The sequence below is a fragment of the Dicentrarchus labrax genome, unplaced genomic scaffold, assembly GCF_905237075.1.
Source record: "Dicentrarchus labrax unplaced genomic scaffold, dlabrax2021, whole genome shotgun sequence".
Classification (NCBI taxonomy): Eukaryota; Metazoa; Chordata; class Actinopteri; family Moronidae; genus Dicentrarchus; species Dicentrarchus labrax.
Genome location: NW_026136710.1, coordinates 12,214,608 through 12,233,545, shown reverse-complemented (window position 1 = coordinate 12,233,545; position 18,938 = coordinate 12,214,608). Strand labels below are relative to the sequence as shown.

At 38.8% G+C, this 18,938-nt stretch overlaps 3 protein-coding genes across 4 annotated transcripts; all 3 read left to right on the top strand.

Moving 5' to 3' along the window:
• LOC127370785 (heat shock protein beta-1-like) lies at nucleotides 1-1,837 on the top strand. The gene is made up of 3 exons (XM_051413149.1): nucleotides 1-593; nucleotides 777-840; nucleotides 964-1,837. Exons 1-3 carry the CDS (start codon nucleotides 203-205, stop codon nucleotides 1,121-1,123), a joined length of 615 nt encoding a protein of 204 aa, XP_051269109.1. The 5' UTR covers nucleotides 1-202; the 3' UTR covers nucleotides 1,124-1,837.
• A 2,270-nt stretch (nucleotides 1,838-4,107) lies between these two features.
• taok3b (TAO kinase 3b) lies at nucleotides 4,108-12,376 on the top strand. Its single transcript, XM_051413111.1, has 8 exons — nucleotides 4,108-4,861; nucleotides 5,710-5,946; nucleotides 6,101-6,229; nucleotides 6,364-6,567; nucleotides 7,570-7,809; nucleotides 8,324-8,536; nucleotides 8,832-9,014; nucleotides 10,525-12,376. Exons 2-8 carry the CDS (start codon nucleotides 5,761-5,763, stop codon nucleotides 10,684-10,686), a joined length of 1,317 nt encoding a protein of 438 aa, XP_051269071.1. The 5' UTR covers nucleotides 4,108-4,861; nucleotides 5,710-5,760; the 3' UTR covers nucleotides 10,687-12,376.
• Nucleotides 12,377-14,146: 1,770 nt separating this feature from the next.
• m17 (IL-6 subfamily cytokine M17) lies at nucleotides 14,147-16,685 on the top strand. Of its 2 annotated transcripts, none has more exons than XM_051412761.1 (3): nucleotides 14,147-14,377; nucleotides 15,607-15,752; nucleotides 15,914-16,685. In XM_051412761.1, the coding sequence occupies exons 2-3, from the start codon at nucleotides 15,630-15,632 to the stop codon at nucleotides 16,382-16,384; spliced, it is 594 nt and encodes a 197-aa protein (XP_051268721.1). In that variant the 5' UTR covers nucleotides 14,147-14,377; nucleotides 15,607-15,629; the 3' UTR covers nucleotides 16,385-16,685. The 2 variants fall into 2 exon arrangements, with proteins under 2 accessions (XP_051268721.1, XP_051268720.1); XM_051412760.1 differs by lacking the exon at nucleotides 14,147-14,377 and adding an exon at nucleotides 14,802-15,087.
• Nucleotides 16,686-18,938: the final 2,253 nt, after the last annotated feature.

The following is an 18,938-nucleotide window of genomic DNA, read 5'->3' as shown; positions in this document are numbered from 1 at the left end:
GTATATAAAGTGTGTGAGTGGAGCATTACAGATGCCAAATCAGCCTTTTCCTCAGACCTCCTGCTCACTTTCTGTTGAGGATATAAAATACAGCTGCCCTATTGTTTACTGTTCAGGTCATCAATCTAGACTTGTTTGTCAGGGTGGAGCTACAGGCTTTGCAGTTTCCCTTTTCCCTCATTCTGAGCTTATTCTTTAGGATATGGGTGAACAAAATAAAATATTATCCCGTCCCATTTTCCGCCGAGATGTGAGTTGGGATCCTTTCCCAAACTGGACACAGCCAAGTCGCATCTTTGCGCAGGATTTTGGCCTCCCTCCTTTCCTGGAGCCTAGTGATCTGGACTGGATAGACTGGGCAAAGAGGAGACTGGGATCTTTCTCCTGGCCTGGGTACACACAAACTCCCCTTCTGCCTCCATTCAGTGGTCAGCGCCCTGCAGCGTTAAACCAAAAGGGTCTGACACAACTGACAAGTGGAGTGTCAGAGATCCGAACAGGACAGGACAGTTGGAAAATTAACCTGGATGTCAATCACTTCTCGCCTGAGGAAATTACAATCACAACCAAGGAGGGTTATTTGCAAATATCAGGTATTCTGCACATGTCTCTCTGGTTACCCACAAGCTATCTGTAAGATGGGAGAGAAATTATTTGACAAGTAAAAGCATAATAATAAGTAATTGTAAATGTACTACGTACACAGACTTAGAGCTAATCTAATCATCATAATTTTCTTGACAGTTTTTAAAATTATTTCATTATTTCATTACAAGGAAATCATGAAGAACGGCAGGATGAACATGGATCGGTTTCACGGTGCTTCACACGAAAATACAAGTAAGCTGTCTCTGAGAACATGAAGAATGAAAAAAAAAAATGAAATCCTTATAATTTCAGATCTCTGTGTGATTTGATATAATTGTTGTGTATTGTATTAAACTTCCTCTTCATTTCTTTAAGGCTGCCACCAGGGGTGGACTTGCAACACATCAGTTCGTCGCTGTCTGGTGATGGAGTTCTATCCATAGAGGCCCCGGCCCCTGGGATATCCGTCAGCGACCCTATCAATGAGATTGTCATACCTGTTCAGATCAGACAGAAACAGGACGGGGAAAAGTGAAACCAGTAAGCAGAATCTGAAACTTAAGATGTAGCAACCTTTGTAACACTGGCATAAAAAAGAAGTCTGTAGTCTGTAATGACAAGCTTGTTCTCCTGCCATGAGATACTTTCTAATACTGTTTAATGCATTGTCACAAGGGTAGTACCATGTCACCATTACTTTTGGTTTCAAAATAAAATGCAGACTCATCAATATGACACAGAACTGACTCTGAAAATAAGGAATTACTTTTGTCAACACTTATAATTAGCACAACCTTGTATTCTAATAATTTACCACACTTTTTCCATGCACTTATAATGTCTTCAGTATTTAAAAAAAAATGTTAACAGCTGTAGTTTTGACCATGCATGACCTAAGGGATTGTGAAGATTATGGCTGACAATACTGGCCGAGGATGGACAGTGCACTACAGGTTTAATTGTACTTGATATCAACAAGTGACTATATATGCCTAAACAGCTTATTTACGTACTTATTTTAAAAAAGGAATGCACATCAACTAGTGCTTCTGTGTAACATGGTGACAGAATAGAAAAACAACAGATTTTTTAATGTTATTTTGAGGAATACAAACACTGTAAAGGCTGTAGCTTTGATTGTGTTTTGAATAACCAGCCTAATGAAGCTGTTCTGATATAATGTAATGTTCACATAAATGTATTAAACAGCTTCTGCCACGTGAATTAAAACAAATGTGGTTTCTCTACATTTGTGGTGTCTTTCATTACTGATGCATTTGTTAGCAGATTAGAGGATCAACAGGAAGCAGTTTAATCTGTATCGATTATTCATCCATTCATCTATTTCTCATGGCTTGACAAAATGTTGGTCAAATGGTCCACAAGATGGCACTGATGTTCACTTCATTGTAATGTTTGGATTTCCTCTGAGAGACAGTTTTGTTGATAGTATTTAAGTTAATTTTATTCTTTTTTTGTAGACCTTCATAAACAGTTTCTCTCAAAGCTGTTAAAAGTTTATAACAGGAATAGACTTTTTTCACAGCAGCCATTCTCACATGAAATAGTAGGCTAAACACAGGTGTTACCAATTATACTAATTAAGGCTCTGTTCCATTTAGTATAGTAGAGCCTTTCCAGTGAACCAACATGCACAAAAGCAGCACCCTGACCCTGTTTGACCTGAATGGAAAGAAACCTTAATTAGTATCATTGGTCACATCTGTGTTTACCCAAATATTTCATGTCAAAACGGCTGCTGTGAAAAGGTCCTAAAAGGTTTGCTATAAACGCATTTCGTTAAACATTATATATTTAACCAACTTACTGTGATCAAATGTGATCTTCTACAAGGCATCTGATGCCAAATGTGGATGCAATGCAATGGGGGCTGAAAGGGTCAATAGTAAAAGTCAGGTCCTACCCTGATCAGTTGAAGGCCAAACAAAAGCCAGCAGTGACATCTAGTGCTTGACCTGGGTATTAAAGGCTCATGTATCTAAGTTATTGTATTTGTACTACATGTCAACACATGGATTAATGCAGCGTTGGAAATAATTGTTGAAAATATAGAAGCCGTAGTACAAAAAGATAAATAATTTCTGATTCTGACTATTGCTTTTTGATGATTGTTAATTAGTTTAATTTGGGATCAAATTGAATTGAAATCATCCCAGATAATAAAGTTAGCTTTGGCAAAAAGACTATTAACATGCATTAACACATCCAGCAGAGGCTCGGTGCAACCCACTAAGTCATTCTGCAGCCACCTCACCACACGTGTTCATGGGTTCAACCTTCAAACAGCCTGTTGTCCTCCATCTAAGGTTATCAACGGGGGATTCAATCACTGGACCATCTCAGGCCTCAAACCGTGCTCAGTGTAAAACCGAAGACCCCAACACCACCCCAAGACATGTTTCAACCACATATAAAGTGGATCACCAAATTCCGAATACTACACAGTCTATACACTGTTTGGTCTTTAGAGATGGGATTCATTAATTTTAATATTAAAGATGATAAAAATTAATAAACGCTGTAATTTGAAGCTTAAATATTATACAGCAGGAAGAACAATGTTAAACCACAGTTCCTGCTCACATACTCAACAGCAGACATAAGTGAAATATATAGTAGGCTTAGCCGCCTTACAGCAGCACAAACTGGTAAGTATATGCCTGCTGCAAAATTACCTTGATTAAGACTTTTTTTTGAGGTGTTGCTTTAGGTCAGGTAGCTAAGTGCTAGGTGGTTGCTATGTGGCTACAAGAGTGTTGGATAAGTTGCTACATTATGCTGCCATTAGTTTGTAGCTAGGTGGTTGCTATGGTGTTGTGAATGTCTGGCAGGGTATTTTCAGGTAGCTGCTAGGTGGTTGCCAGGATTGCACTAGGTGGTTGTAAAGCCGTTGCTAAGGTGTTCCACGCGGTTTGCAAATGGTCGGTTGGCACATGAGGTGGTTTAAAATAAACCAATTGCCGGCCTGCATGGTTGCTCATATGTACCTGAGTGTGTTTTGTCTTAGTAGTGCTTGTAGTAGCACCAGCAGTAGCGTGATGACAATGCATTTGATACGTTGAGATGTATTCAGCACCATGGACAGAGACTGTATTTAAATGTTTGTCTCTGTCGCCCTCCAGTGGCCATGTGAAGTAATGATCACTATTTGCTTCATTATTATCAAATATATCAAAATACAAGTATAATGTTCACAGTCGACATAAGAAAAAAGGGACGCAGATACATTTCAGAAAGGAGTCGGTTTGTGGAAAATAAATAATAATCATAACAATAATGGCAACAACAACAATAATATGTAATAATAATAACAACAATAATCATGTTTTCTACATAAGTCGGCATTGTTCTTACCATATTGTTAATTTAATTAGTGATATCTATCGTTTCTAAAAAATGTTCTTGTGACAGAGTCTAATGTTAAATAACTTTAGGCTTGTTGAGATGTGCCTGTAGTATTGCAGTGTCTCTTTAAAGGAAGGGGGAGTGTAAAAGAGGGACAGAGGAAAGAGATGAATAGAAGGCACCAGAACCACCTACCATGACCAAGTGCGCTGTAAATGTAGGACAGAAATTCGAGTGGAATACAAACGGATCATCAAGCGACATATTCGAGGGAAAACCATGTTTGGATGTGCCTTATCTGATTCAAATATTTTTAAATATGGTACCACATGCGATCATTGGAACACAGGAAAAGTATTTTTCCTTCCAAACATTTCTGGCATTTTGAAACGGAAAAGGAGAGTGGCAGTAAAATACACCCCTGTGCTATCTTTCTCCGATTATCAATGGTAGGCATTGCATAATTCACCCTTATCCACCGGAGCCATTTGGTTCCTCCTCTTTGGGAAGAGGGGGACGCCAGAAAAAAACGACTACATCCAGTAGCTGCCTCCTCGGTGGTGCCTGCAATTGTTTGGCAATGCCCTTTTCTCTCTTAGGAAGAACTTGCAGACAGTAGCGGGGGAACAAGCAGGGGAAGGATGCATTTAAAGCTGGATGTGTGCTGCATTCAGGGAGATTCGGCAATAATAGCAGCTCTAGCAGAAACAGCGAGTGCGGCGGGCCTGGGAAGCACCCAGCCCCACTATCTCCTCCTTTTCCTCCCCCCCTGCAGGACCATGCTTGCGTGAGGGATGAGGCTGTGCACAGGGACACCAGGCCAGAGCTGCGGCCTACTTCTCACAAGAGCCGGTCTCTCGACTGCAAGATCTGTGAACACATTGCCACCATCAAATCAGCATCTTTGGTACGCAGCTCCCTCTCTCCTCCGTTTGCATAAAAAAGAAAAAAAAAGAAAATACGCGTGTGTGCTCGCGCGCGCGCGCGCGTGTGTGTCAGTGTATGTGTGCGTGTATGAGTGCTGGCGGCGGGGGGTGAGGAGGGGAGGGAAGGGGTGTCTGTGTTCTCAGCTGTACATCTGTAGTCATGGCAACCAGATCCTGTTAATGGATGTCATTTTTTTCCATCCTCAGCTTCCCTCTCTGCCTCTGCTTTTATGTGTGTGCATTGCATTTATATGTATTCCATATAAATCTCTGCCAGGTGTCTACTACCGATGAGATTTAGCTTTTGTCACACTGTAAATGATGCATCTTCTAGCATGGCAGTCTTAAATAGCCTTTTCACAGATTGGTCTGGTGCCTAAAAGTGGCATCATATAAATACTTATTTATCAGAAATGGTGCTGAAGTGATGATTGATTAATTTATGCTGCTTTATAATATCAAGAGCTGATTCTAATCAAGAGTGTGAATGGGATTAATCAGCAGAGCCTCTGTATATTGATGAACTTCCTCTTTTGTGTGACACTGATGCTGAAAGACACTGATACTGTCAACCCTAAAGGATTTTCAGACTTCTGTATTATTTATAAACTTGTTGTTCAGTTCTTGGGTTACTGTCCATGTGTAGTAATCTTCGAACTGATTACTTTTCAGCTTGCAGAATTGTTGTTTGCACTGTACTGTATGTGGTCTGTTTTTAGGCCATAGCCTCTGACTTACCAGCTGTTTGTTGCTGTTTCCAACATAGCAGTTGTTTCTCTCTTCCTGCCCCATTTCTTTTACTTCCTGCTTCCTGTGTTCCTCTGTCCAGGTCATCAGGTAGATCCAGGAGCATGAGCAGGACTTTGAGCTGCGGGAGCAGATGTCTGGGTATAAGCGCATGCGGCGGCAGCACCAGAAGCAGCTGATCGCCCTGGAGAACAGGCTAAAGGCCGAGATGGATGAGCATAGGCTCCGGCTGCAGAAGGAATTAGAGACACATGCGAACAACACTTACATTGAGCTGGAAAGACTGGCCAAACGCCACGCTGCTCAAACAGACAAAGAGGTACAGCCTCAACAGCAGGTGTTCTTATGAATGAGGTGGAAACTACAGAGTTATTTAATCCACTTCAAGCCAAACTTGTGTCTGTGCAGGCATTTGTGGCAGTTAGGAGATCAATGAGGGGTGATCATTTGAATATTTTAATGTCTCTTCACAGATGAAGTCAGTTGCAGCTGAAGAGAGAAGGATCCAGCAACAGATTGTTGCTCAGCAAAAGAAAGAGCTGACTACTTTCTTAGAGAATCAGAAAAAGGAGTACAGGCTTTGCAAAGACAAGATCAAAGAAGTAAATATAAGTTTATGGTCTTATTTAATTATATCTGTTCAATATGGAAAACATGAAGATTGTCTTCAGATAATACACATTCCTTTCTCTCTGTTCTGTTGTTTTTGTGTTTTTTATTTGTGGGTGTGTTGTAGGAGATGAGTGAAGACCCTTGTACACCTAAGGAGGAGAAGCAGGAGCGTTTGTCCAGGCACAAAGAAACAATGCAGCGCTCTCAGGCTGAGGAGGAAGCTCATCTGCTGGCCCAGCAGAGGCTGGTCTACGACCGGAGCTGCAGGGCCCTCAAACGCCGAAGTCTGGTCAGGAGGCACGAGTTTGAACAGGAGCAACTAAGGGAGGTAATGTGATTTCCTGACATTACATAACATAATGTCTAATAAGACGATACAGACCACCTTAAAATTGATTTTCACAATTCTAGATATTACTGTTGGTATTTTCAGAATATGTTTGGACACAAGAACAGTTTGTGACCAGATTCCACAGAAAAAAATAGTTCCTTAATATGGATGACTTTTGATTAAAATGTCAGGGATAATCCTACAACTAACAATTTTCATCATGAAGTGTTGATTATTTTAGACACTGGTGCAAGTGATTTCTTTAAACTGCTACTCCAACAATCCAAGGGGTATTCCATTTATATTCCTATTCATATGAAACATTTCCTTACACTGGGAGCCTGGTACCAACAAAGATTTAGGATTTTAACTGAATGTAAAACAACATTTCCACAGTGGGAAAGGGTCTTAAGAAGGTTGTAAACATTGTGACCTTTAGTACAGCCCATGTTATGCTTAACAAAATAACTAATTCCCACCCTATAAAACATATTCAGTCTTCGACTTCAAAACGTGAGATTGAATGAAAAGTCTGTTTACTGACAACAGTGGTAAAAACTACCAGCCGACGTGAGCAACCCCACCTGAAACAAGGACCATCTTCACTAATCTCATAAAAAATGAATACACTTTTATGAAATCTAAGAAAGGTGAAAAGAGCAGAGGCAATAATTTACATCATTATATTTAATGTGGCTATTGTTTAGGCCATCATTTATTCATTTGATCTGAGTGACTTACCACCTTGGATTAACAATTTCCAAGGGAAATCTTGTAATTGTTATTACAATGTAAAGTTGTTTGTCATCTACATAGATGTATAAACAAACAAACAACATTTCTGAAATAAATCAGCAAAAACAAGCATATGACACCAAAATAAATCTGTGGAACCAGCCAAGATCATTCATGTTTATATTTTAGTGTCCACTTAAGTAAATCAGCCAACCTTACAAAATGTCTTGAAAAAATGGCATGACATCAAACTTCTTGTCCCAGGAGCTGAACAAGAAGAGGACCCAGAAGGAGATGGAGCATGCCCTGATGATCCGGCAGGACGAGTCCACCCAGGACATGGAGCGTAGGCAGCTGCAGATGCTGCAGAAGCTTCGTATCGAACTCATGCGGCTGCAGCACCAGACAGAGCTCGAAAACCAGGAGGAGTACAACGGCCGGCGGCAGAGAGAACTACACAGGAAACACACTCTAGAGCAGCGGCAGCAGCCAAGAAACCTCAAGGTGCATGGAACTTTCTCTTGGCCACTATGTGATTATTTAATGACTTGATATCCAGTAAATTTTTAAAGTTTTCTTTTAAAAAAAGACGTGACAGAGGATTATGTAATGGGTTTGAACTCTGCAGGCACTGTACACCTGTACCTTGAATTCTTAGTCTAAATTGCCCATCAGAAATCTGTAGAAAGAACATTGATAATGTTACCATGAGAACTGCTTCTTCCAAAACATTTCTGTGATATCTTTCACAAATTTCTTCTTTCTCATCCCTTTATCTATTGACCAAATTTCTTTTTAAGTCTTTGCTACAATGGACAGAAGTGAAAGCTCACTTTCTGTAGGCAAAGTGAAATGTTCAAGGTCATTGTTTTCATTTTTCAGTAGAATTATTTTACATTATTTATTATTTTAAAGCCAAAATGAACAAAAACCTTTCATTAGTAATTGTGTTTTACCATCTAAATGTAACATGAAAGATCAGGACACTAACATTTATTTCTCTTTCAACCCTCTGTAGACGCTGGAGATGCAGATCAAGAAACAGTTCCAGGACACTTGCAAGGTGCAGAACAAGCAGTACAAAGCTCTTAGGAACCATCAGCTGGAGGTCTCTCCTAAAGGTGACCATAAGGCCATCCTGAAGAGCCTAAAAGAGGAGCAGACACGTAAGCTGGCTATCCTGGCAGAGCAGTATGAGCAGAGCATCAACGAGATGATGGCTTCACAAGCGGTACGAGGATCCTGAAGCATCTTGTCATAAATAGCAAAAGTGGGCCTGATTCATCATTTGTATGTTGTATATTCATCTGTACAACACATTTGCTCTTCACATCAGACTAATGGTAACAGTATATGTCCATCAACTTTTTCCAACTTTATCACGCATTTGAATTTCTAGAGTGCTGTTTAAATGTTGTTTTGTCAATCTTTTGCAAAAATTGTTGGCCTGTAGTTTGATAAATGAGGCCCAACCTATGCTTGTTGTTGATGTGTTTGTAAGTACCTCCGTCTCGCTGGGTCTCTAGATGCGATTAGACGCAGAGCAGGAAACAGAGTGCCAAGCTCTGAAGCAGCAGCTGAAACAAGAGATGGAGCTCCTGGACGCCTACCAGAGAAAAACCAAGTCACAGATGGAGACCCAACACGAGCGAGAGCAGCAGAAACTTGAGCAGAAGGTCTCCATACGCAGAGCGCACCTTGAACAGAAGGTAGGTTTAAGATTGAAGTCATTCTAAAAACTTTAAATCACTGCAGCATGGTTCCTGCTGTATAAAAAAATGACCTCAAGATAGGTAGGTCGATAGATAAATGTTCAGAGAGACATCTTATATGTTGACAACACTATTACAGCAGCAGTTTTGTTGGGAGATTTTACACTTTAGTGGCCTTCTAGTGGCCCCTAGAGGCTGCAACGTTCATTACAGCCATAAGTAACAAAAGATGTCAGGTTCAGTTCACCTTTGCTCTAGACATGTGTTCCTGCCAGGACATGCAAATTCAGGAAAGCAATGTGGTTTCTCCTCATGATTGGTTGGAATTGCAAAGTTTGGGGTGAACCTCCCATGTGTCACATCCTCTTCCTACTGGTGAAGGTCATTGCTGGCAGGTGAAAAGATGTGGCTGGTGACTCTGGAGCTCTGTAGTCTTCTTCTGGCTAACAGTAGAGTTAGTACAAAGGACTGCTTGGCGTAGGGAAGTGGGCATTACAAACTGGCAGAAAAAGGTTGTTCATTAGGAGCTCCTGCTGTAGAGGAAAAGCCATGGGTTATTAAAAGGTTAAAGGACCAGTGTTTTGGATTTAGTGCCATTTAGCGGTAAAGTTAGAAAAAGCACATTGCAACCAACTGAATACTGCTCGCCTTTCAAGCATGTGGGAGAAACTTTATTAAGGCCTTTATTATTCAATGGCTTTATTTCCTCATCGTTAGGTGTCCCACAGACACCAATGCTGAATACATATAATGAATTCTAATGCCTTTTGGGAATTTTGATATGTCTGGTTTTGACGGAAAATGTTGACTAGCACGCTAAAATGCTAAACTAAGATGGTGAACATGATAAACATTATACCTAGTATGTTTACAGTGTCACTGTGAGCATGTTAGCACATGCTGACATTAGCATTTAGCTTAAAGCACCGCTTTACAGAGCCACTAGCTAACATGGTTGCAGACATATAGTCTTATTTTTATTTTGTTTCAGCCTCATTAAAACCCTATACGTTGAAAGTATTGAAGTAGTAACACTTCTCTTCTCTGTGAATTCTTTTGCCAAAGAAAAAATATATCCTTTACTAGAAATGTCGTCATCTACATAATCTACAAGGGAGGATGAGCAGTCATACTGTACAGTATATCCATCCATCCATTATCTATTAGTTAATATTTAATAATAATTATAATATATATAGATATATAATAAATAATTTAATTTAAATAATAATTTAATTATTATTTCTGTAGTACAAGTGGAAACCCCCTTATTAAGTATAGTCTGAAAATGTTTTTGAAAAAGAAGAAAGAAAGCCACTACAGAGAATAAAATGAATACTTGTAGAACCACAAATATCTGAACTAAATTTCATGGCAGTCTGGCAGGTAGCTTTTGTTTAAGTGTGAAGGTTACTGACAGCAAAGCCCCATCGCTAGCAGGTTAAACACAAGCTTAGATTTAGTGTCCATGTAAGACAATAACCACCATCATGTTTTTCGATTTCAGATTGAGGAGGAACTGGCTGCTCTTCAGAAGGAGCGCACCGAAAGGATCAAGCACTTGTTGGAACGTCAGGACAGAGAAATAAATGCTTTTGACACAGAAAGTAGAAGCCTCGGCTTTGGAAGCCTGGGATCTCTGGACTTCCCCAAAGAAGACAACAGATGAAAGTGGATTTATCTATAGAGGACAACATATCTCTGCCCTTTTCATGTCCACTTGACCGTTTGTCACAACCACGGTGACAAAGCTGGATAACTTTCTCGATTGCTTTTCTTCTCTCTAAGATATTGCATCTTTGAATCGAGGTGTTAACGTGCAATGAGAACTTCTTTTGTGAAACTTGAAGGGGGAAAGTAAATCAAAAGAATCTACAACAACATGTCAATAAAAATCAAACCTAGTCAGTGTAACTCAAAACATATGTGTTAAAAATAACAGACTCTTTCCTCCATGCCATTTCCTCCTTTTGGTATGAATTGAATAAATCAGGAAATTTTAGTAAAATTGGCACTTTGATATGTTTAAGTAGAAACCCATCATGTTCGTATGATGCTTAATGTGTGTGTTACATGGAGGGACATTGTGGAATGTGAGCTGCGGACTCCCCCGTGGTGTTAAGCTGCTTTGTCTTTTTTTATTAGTTTTATTTTATTTTGTTCTATTTATTTTATGCTCTGAATGTGAATATTACTGTATGGGGTCACTGGATAAAGTCAGAGTTTATTAATTTAATTTTGGGGGGTTTTTGTTTGGTCATACTTCCATATTGTGCTTATGCATACAGTATACTGTGGTCCTTCACTTTTCTAGGCAACAGTTCTTTCCTTTTCTTTTCTTTGATATGTAGGATCAATTGGCATTAGCTTGATCAACCCGTTTATCTTATCACAATTCAAGATCCCACTTGGTAAAACTGCTTATTATTGCATGCACTTTAAGGACAAATTCAGGTTGTGAAGTGAAGCATGAATCTGTCAGAGATTTTAGCTGTTTGTAAATAAAAGCATTTTTTTTGTTTTGTTTTAAGCCTATGGATACTGGACATAAGCGCCATATTTGATATGATAATTTCACAAATGCCTTTATTTAAGTTGTGCCTGAAGCAGATTTTAGTTAAGTGTTTGTTATATCTATATTTTATTTACTGAGGCCGGCACCATTTTGTTTTGGTTTCATCTAAACTTGTGAATCATTTAATGTTCACTAATCAAAGTTCTTGTAAAGGAAAATGGTGAGAATTGTGCTGTATAACTTTTGATATGAATATTTGTACATGAGAATATAGCTAGAACATACAGAGACACTGGTCTATTACTGATAACAGAGCTTAATGATAAAGATTTTGCTTCGTTTTTGTTTTATAATATAGAGATATGGTCATACAATAGCTCAATATATTGCTAAGACTCTCAGATTGTATAAATGCTGGTGAATGGAACCACAGACTTCTTATATCAGTACGGTGATCTTTTATGATCAGCGGTTCTACAAAAGCAAACACAACATGTGGGTCCAGATTGCATTTGAGTAATTAGTGTCTAATGATCAGATTTACATATTTTTTGCCATGTTCATTATGGTCATTGAACAGGTTGCACAATGTTTCCATTTATACTGAATGGAAAGATAATTGTTTGGTGCTTAATTTCTAATACCACCTTTAGCCTTGTAGTTTTTTGTCTTGGAGAGATGATTGATTTTTACAAAATGTAAACGTGAAGCATTTTGAAAACCCCTCTGAGTCAAAACACTACTAAGTTTTTCAAACACTCATGACATATTAAGAGTACCCCATGCAGTGAAACCCTCTAAAAATGAAGTATATGTATGAAAAATAAATACTATTTTATCACGGGTCAGTTTTTGAAACATTGTTTAATGTGGTGGTCTTGAATGCAACCCTGTTATGTTCGGCAGGTATTTCTTTACCTTTTTTTTTTTCTTTCTTTTCATTTCAGAGCCACAACTTGTATTAATGTTCCTCACAGGGCTGAAAGGTGGAAGATGTCCCCCTGAATTAACAAAGTATTTTAAATGGAGGAATATAATGACATTCAATTTCTGATGGCAATAGAACTTAAATGCTTTTATTTTACATGTAGAAATCTAAATTATGAATTTGTTATGTTTGACCAGAGTGTGTTCTGAAGTTGAATGGCTCCTCTAGATTTTTCAGCCTTTTACATTTTCACAAACTTTCTGAAATTTGATGAAAACGTTTCTCATATGCAGTAAGGCCTTTTGTCTGATCACTTATAACTGAAGCCTTGCGGACAAATGGTTCCATAAAAAAGTGCTATTGGGGTGCTTGAATAAGGTTTGCCTGAGAGCTTCAGAACAGTTATGAACTTACATTTTGTGTGGACTTTAAGTTACTAGAAAGATGTATTTAGTTAGAATAAAGGGGACTTTCCTAAACAACCTTATTCACCATTTCCTGTGCAGTTCAAAGACAAAATAAAAGAGATTCTGTTGAACAAAAAAAGGAGTCTCAATTGACATCCTGCATTTAATTACAGTGCGTTTCTTATTGTTTGTGGTTGAATTTCCTTGTAAAGCTCTCTTATGTGGTCTAGAGCTTCTCACTTTTGCTATTCTTTGGTGTGACATGACCGCTGTGACCCACATTGTATCAAATGCTGTTTGTTATGATTTACTGTAAAGCTACAAACATACACGCAGGTCAAAGATAACTTGTGAAAAGCAGAACCTTGAAATAGGAACAGGAGGTGAGAGGGAAGTTGCACTGCAGAGCGTCCAGTGTTTTCTAGGCTTCCTTACATTTCAGGGTAAACTTGCTTGATTTAGGTGTTGATTATAGGCTTTTTTTGGCATGGCTACTATATATGCTGGCAGGAATCTGAGTGTAGTTTCCTTGAATTGTTGAAGTCTGCGGCACCATCTGCAGCAGTTGCCCTCCTCACCACAACCCCTCTATTATCCTCTGGGGCAACTGGAAAGCCCCGAGGGTGGCAGAAGTGTGGTTAGACTTTACCTGAAGTAGTGCTGACAGGGTTGTGGTACGTCGAGTTCCCCCTGTCTTTTCTCATGTAGTCAGTGGTTTGACAGCAATGCAGCATCTAGCGTGGATGCTTGAAACCAAGACGTGATCACCATAAAAAAAGTGGGGATCATGTCAGTTCTCAGTCTCACTGTTTCAGTTTCAGTGCAGCGTGAACTTGTTGCTCCCACACATAACAAATCGTGATGTAGTCACCTGTCCTAAACACTTCATAGGGTGTCTCCAAGCAGAAGGGATCATAATTACTAGAAGTTAGTGCTGACAATTATGCAAATGAAAAAACCCAGTTTGTGTATTTTACACAATCCCCTGGTTCCTCCTCACGTATTAAACAAACCAGAGGATGCAATATCATCACCCTGTCACAATCAAATCATCCTCTGATGTCGTGAGCACAGCCTGTCTGATGCTTAAACTTGTGGTGAGATGACACTGACAAATTGCCTACTTTAGCTAAGCAGACCCTCTCTTTTACGCACATGTAAAAGTTTCTGATTGAGAAATTTCCTGTGACCTTGCCAGCTTCCTGTACGAAATGCCTGCATGAAAATATTGTTGCACTCATGGTCTGAGGAGCGGTTATAATGAGAAAATTCAGCAGAAATGTTTATCAGAATCAACAGAAGGTGCTTGACTTCTCAGGGATTGTTTTTATGACACCCCTTATTTATGTCAGACCCAGTTCTACTCTAAAATACGCTTTTCTGGTGGAAACTACCTTTGTCTGCCACACATTGCACTTTTCTCGAGAGTCTCCTTTGTCTTTGCTGATTATATTAGGTCATATTTAAGCCGGTGAAGCCATTGGAAGAACCACAGAACCCCTTTTTGGTGGTGAGTATGGCATGCTTTCACTTGAATTTAGGGAACTTTATGTTACTCAAGGCACAGTTACTCTATATGTAGAAAGCAGTAGAAATAATGTAGATATTTCACAAGAAATATCCTTGCTGAGAAGCTGTGCACTGTGGTGAGCCCACTTTTACTTTTTCACACTCAGTAAGTTCTCACCCATGCTGTCTAGGTGGTGGTAAAAAAAAAAAAAGCACTTCAGTGAACTGTGATAAAGGGTAGGCTGACCTCAGTCTCAAAGTTATTTTCATCAATGTCTGACCCTGTTTTCTAATTTCAGCAGGTTAATGTCCCTGAAGTTATTTAAATATATCTATATTTGTGTATTTTTTTCTGTGCACAAATAAAACGGAAGTGCTATAAAAAATACTTTGCGCTACACTGAAAGGTCACACATGTAATAATAATTAGACAACGTCCCTACATGCCTGCTCTGTGAACAGGCATGTAGGGACATGACAGAAGAAAAAAAAAAAGCACATCTGATAGAAGGGAGGAAATTCTGGGAAATTTGGTTGCCTCACACTGCACGTCATTTCCTCCTATGACAAATGTGTGGTTTCTGTCTTTTAAAAAAGTTTGAAAGGAGTGTGATTATGACGAGTCGTGGCAATTTGCCTGTGATACTGAGTGGAGAATGAATGGTCATGTAAAGAGTATGCATTTTCAACAGTTTATGGAACCAGCAGCAAGTAAGTGTTGTTACATCTACTTTTCTATTAGGCATTTAAAAAACACAGTTAAACACAATTACATCTTTTCTTGCTTCTCTACTGTGCATGCTTTTGTGGTTATTTTTGGTGCCTTTAGCTGCCTACAGCTGCCTCAAACTGAAGTTTCAGAATCAATTTTACTACTTCAAAGTTTTCTGAACACAGTATAATTTTTTTTTCAGCATCAGTGAAGCAGATTAGTTTAACTATTAACTGATTTTCTGAATCTGACGAATAAGACACAATGACAATGTTTACTGGCATCTAAACATACCACAACTAGTAGTAGTAGTAGAAGTAGTAGTAGAGTATATGATTGTGTTAAGTGTCAGAACTGATAATAAAGCAGATTTTGGTGTTCTATTTTCACTTACTAAATGTTTGCAAAATGAAGAATCTATTTTATCCCTCCTTCCTTCCACTTGTGGCTTTAAAATGAAGTTCCCCTCACCGCTGGGATGTAGGATAACCTTAACTGACCAGTTCCTTTCTCCTCAGCATTACTCTCTCTCCTGCTGGTTATGGCTGTTGATTCAACAAGAACTGTGTCAGCAAGCAGAAACCCTGGGTGTAATTCTCTGCAACAGACTTTGAAGCTGACCAGACTCGTAGAGAAGGAATCTGTCGACCTAATCAAAACATATGTGAGTGCAGACATGAAACTGCTGTATCTTATTTTGCTGTGTTAATTCCTCATCTGCTTGTTCAGTGCTCCACCTTTAAACATAATATGCGACTATTTGTGTTCCTGTTTAAGATGTGTGACTCAATCAGTATCTGATCAACCTTTTTTCCTTTTTTGCAGAAAGTGTCTCAAGGAGAAATGTCAGAGCTCTTCTGCAAGGTGTCAGTTAACGACGTCCCTGACTCCAACATCTCCGGCCTGGAGCCCTCAGAATGGATAGTGAGCATCTTCACACATCTCCAGGCCTTTTTCCCACATTTCAAACGGGTGTATGAGCAGCAGACGGACTTACAGTCGCCCACAAGCCCACTGCTGGCCGAGCTCACCACTGTCAGTACTCGCAGCAGGAGCCTGGCTGCTTTCATAAGCAGCTTTTATCAGGGCCTCTTCCCAAACTTGCCTGTACCTGAGCCAGCAGGGGGGCCGACAACACTACCTCCACCTAAGAATGTCTTCCAGCAGAAGGTCTACGGCTGTGTGGTCCTGAAGACTTACAAGGAGTTTCTGTCAAATGTTTCCCAAAAACTAAGGACTCTTAAACCCAAAGTGTGCAGAAGGAGGATGCAAATAAACACACTGTTCTTCTTCTGAGGATGACCTAAGGCTGGCCTTAGACAGTCTGCTTTCAACAACACTTATACTCACTGGTTTGACAAAGACTTAAAAAGATAAGTGACTATGAAGGTGGCTGGTACATCAGTGTAATGAAGCCTATTTATGGTATTTAATATTTATTTTCTTCAGTGTCTCTGGTAAAAAGAGTGCTGTTAAAAGACCGAGAGTGTAATAGTATCTCTATCCAAGTTATGTATATTTAATTTGTCTAATATGTTCTCCTTTGCTGATTATTATTATTTGCTATACAATTATTAAAAGATACTTTGCAGCTTTACTTTTTTAATGATCTTTCTTTTCTCTGTGGTTGCATCAATAATGTATCATTTCAACAGCAATGGGAGTGTCTGGAAAAAAGACAACTGCAAAAAGGTAATGCATTATGTGCATTATTCTTATTTGCTAGACTAAATTTGAGTAAAAATATGTCTGCTTCTACACTATTAAGAACATTTTTTTGTTTTTTAGAGAAACAAATACAAAAATAGTGTAACTTGTGCTAGAGGTATCATGTGCTGTGTTCTGCACAGTCCATGAAGAGGGGTTAAAAGAAAATCAGGAAGCTGCTGAGACGCTGACTGTGTGATATCAGCTCAGAATGACGCATGTGTACACAAGGCTGCATCAGATAGGAAAGATTTCATGAAACTGGCGGGCCGTCTGGCCAGTCACAAGGTGTGGGTGTGTATGGGTCAGATAACTGTATGTGCGGTTTGCACACTTGCATCCTCATATAGATGGAGATGCAAGTGTGTGAAAGGTGGGCGGAGGAAAACAGAAGCTGGTATTCTGCAGAAAACCTGATTAACAGACACTGCCTGCAAATTTGTCATATACATATATTTACCATATATACCAAATACTTTTGTTCGAATGAAGTAATGCTTAACTAAACTTTCCTCAGATCACAAGCTCTCAGGAAACTGGAAGTAGATGGGGGATTCACTCTAGGTCATGAATCAAGTTCCCTGTTATAACTCTGTTTTATTTAAAGCACAAACACACAGGGTACCTCAGGGCAACAGTCACTCTTCAGTCTACATTATTCATTCATTTTCACTACCTACCTACCTACTTAATGCTTTAAGTCTAACACAGCAGATACAGTATTCGTGATACCTTAAAACACTCCTGTCGGAGGAAAACCAGATAACCTGCACAATTTCTTCACAGGGAAAGAACACACAAACCTAACTTTTGCAGTGCAGAGTACAGCTGAGGGGGATAGGAATGTCATTGGTTTTACAGGTATTTGGTCGTAAAACAAAATACGGGACCAACTGATGTTACCTGATGATGGCTCTGGATGTTAAGGAATCACCAGTTATTACAATTCATTCTAAGTTTGTACTAAATTTTATTGCAATCCACCCAATATTTGTCAATTTGACAAATTTAAATAAAAAACAAACATTTCAAACTCCTACTTGCTACCAAAGTAAATAAGATGACATCTGATAATCATAAATGCCTCTACAAAATGTTGTGCCAGTCCATAGATGTAAATATATTTGATTATCTAGGGATCTTGAATACTGTAGCAAATGGCATGGCACTCCATCCAACACGTTTCAATAATGGTTGAAAATATGTCAGTCTGGACCGGCTGATAGACTGAAAGTGTTATTCATAATAAAAGCTTTCCAAAGCTCAGTGCAAACTATACAATCGAATTAGCATAGCAACAATATCAATGTGACCTTAAAATAAATTTTAACTAAAAACAAGTATAATGTTTATACCAAATGTTATCATTCAAATAGTTTTAGGGTTTTTTATACGTGGAAAACACATATTAACCTGCTGTTATGTGATGGATCCCGTTACACATTTGGAGCAACATTTCTCTACAAAACCAAAGACAGATGGCCAAACAGATCAATATGCAATGTCACTGTCTGTAGAAAGCACAAGTACTGACAATTAGAAATCTGAAACACAATTACATATGACTCATTTTATTGCAAAGTATGAACAGCTTTATAAAGTAAATGGTACAATGGCATTGACAGTAAAAGTGACAAATCTAAACATTCAAATTGAAAAGCACTACATTATACATTTTGCATAACCTGTAACTACTATAGAAAAATACATAGAAATATCTTTACTGAGTCAGGTGCAGGTTTATTACAATTGAACATGCTTTTCATATGTTGACCTGTGGAGGGCAGTATACACCCATGACTGAATACATTGAATGAAGTATTAAGTCAGAATGTGCTGATGGTTATCTTTGGACATAGATAGAGTATATATTACATCTCTAAACTGCTGTCCATTGTTTTTTTTGTTAATATGGACCTATGTTTCTGGAATAAAGTTAAATTGAACTGAATATCACTTGGCATTCACAGGAAATATAAAGAAAAAAAGTTAGTATACATGCAACACACAACATAAAGGCCCACTAGCTGCCTGTACAGTAACACAAGCTAGGGACAGAATAAACAGGTACTGATAAACACCTCAAAGGAAACATGGTCTTTTTTGGCAATTTTAGCCATGTTTATTGATAGTGATAGAAGTA

Excerpts from the sequence above, each read along its gene's own strand:
- LOC127370785 (XM_051413149.1), top strand. The coding sequence starts at position 203 with ATGGGTGAACAAAATAAAATATTATCCCGTCCCATTTTCCGCCGAGAT. Across the intron at positions 594-776 it reads GGGTTATTTGCAAATATCAG|GAAATCATGAAGAACGGCAG; the intron begins GTATTCTGCACA and ends TTTCATTACAAG. Across the intron at positions 841-963 it reads TGCTTCACACGAAAATACAA|GCTGCCACCAGGGGTGGACT; the intron begins GTAAGCTGTCTC and ends CATTTCTTTAAG.
- taok3b (XM_051413111.1), top strand. The coding sequence starts at position 5,761 with ATGTCTGGGTATAAGCGCATGCGGCGGCAGCACCAGAAGCAGCTGATC. Across the intron at positions 5,947-6,100 it reads CTGCTCAAACAGACAAAGAG|ATGAAGTCAGTTGCAGCTGA; the intron begins GTACAGCCTCAA and ends GTCTCTTCACAG. Across the intron at positions 7,810-8,323 it reads AGCAGCCAAGAAACCTCAAG|ACGCTGGAGATGCAGATCAA; the intron begins GTGCATGGAACT and ends AACCCTCTGTAG.
- m17 (XM_051412760.1), top strand. The coding sequence starts at position 15,033 with ATGAATGGTCATGTAAAGAGTATGCATTTTCAACAGTTTATGGAACCA. Across the intron at positions 15,088-15,606 it reads GTTTATGGAACCAGCAGCAA|CATTACTCTCTCTCCTGCTG; the intron begins GTAAGTGTTGTT and ends CTTTCTCCTCAG. Across the intron at positions 15,753-15,913 it reads TCGACCTAATCAAAACATAT|AAAGTGTCTCAAGGAGAAAT; the intron begins GTGAGTGCAGAC and ends CCTTTTTTGCAG.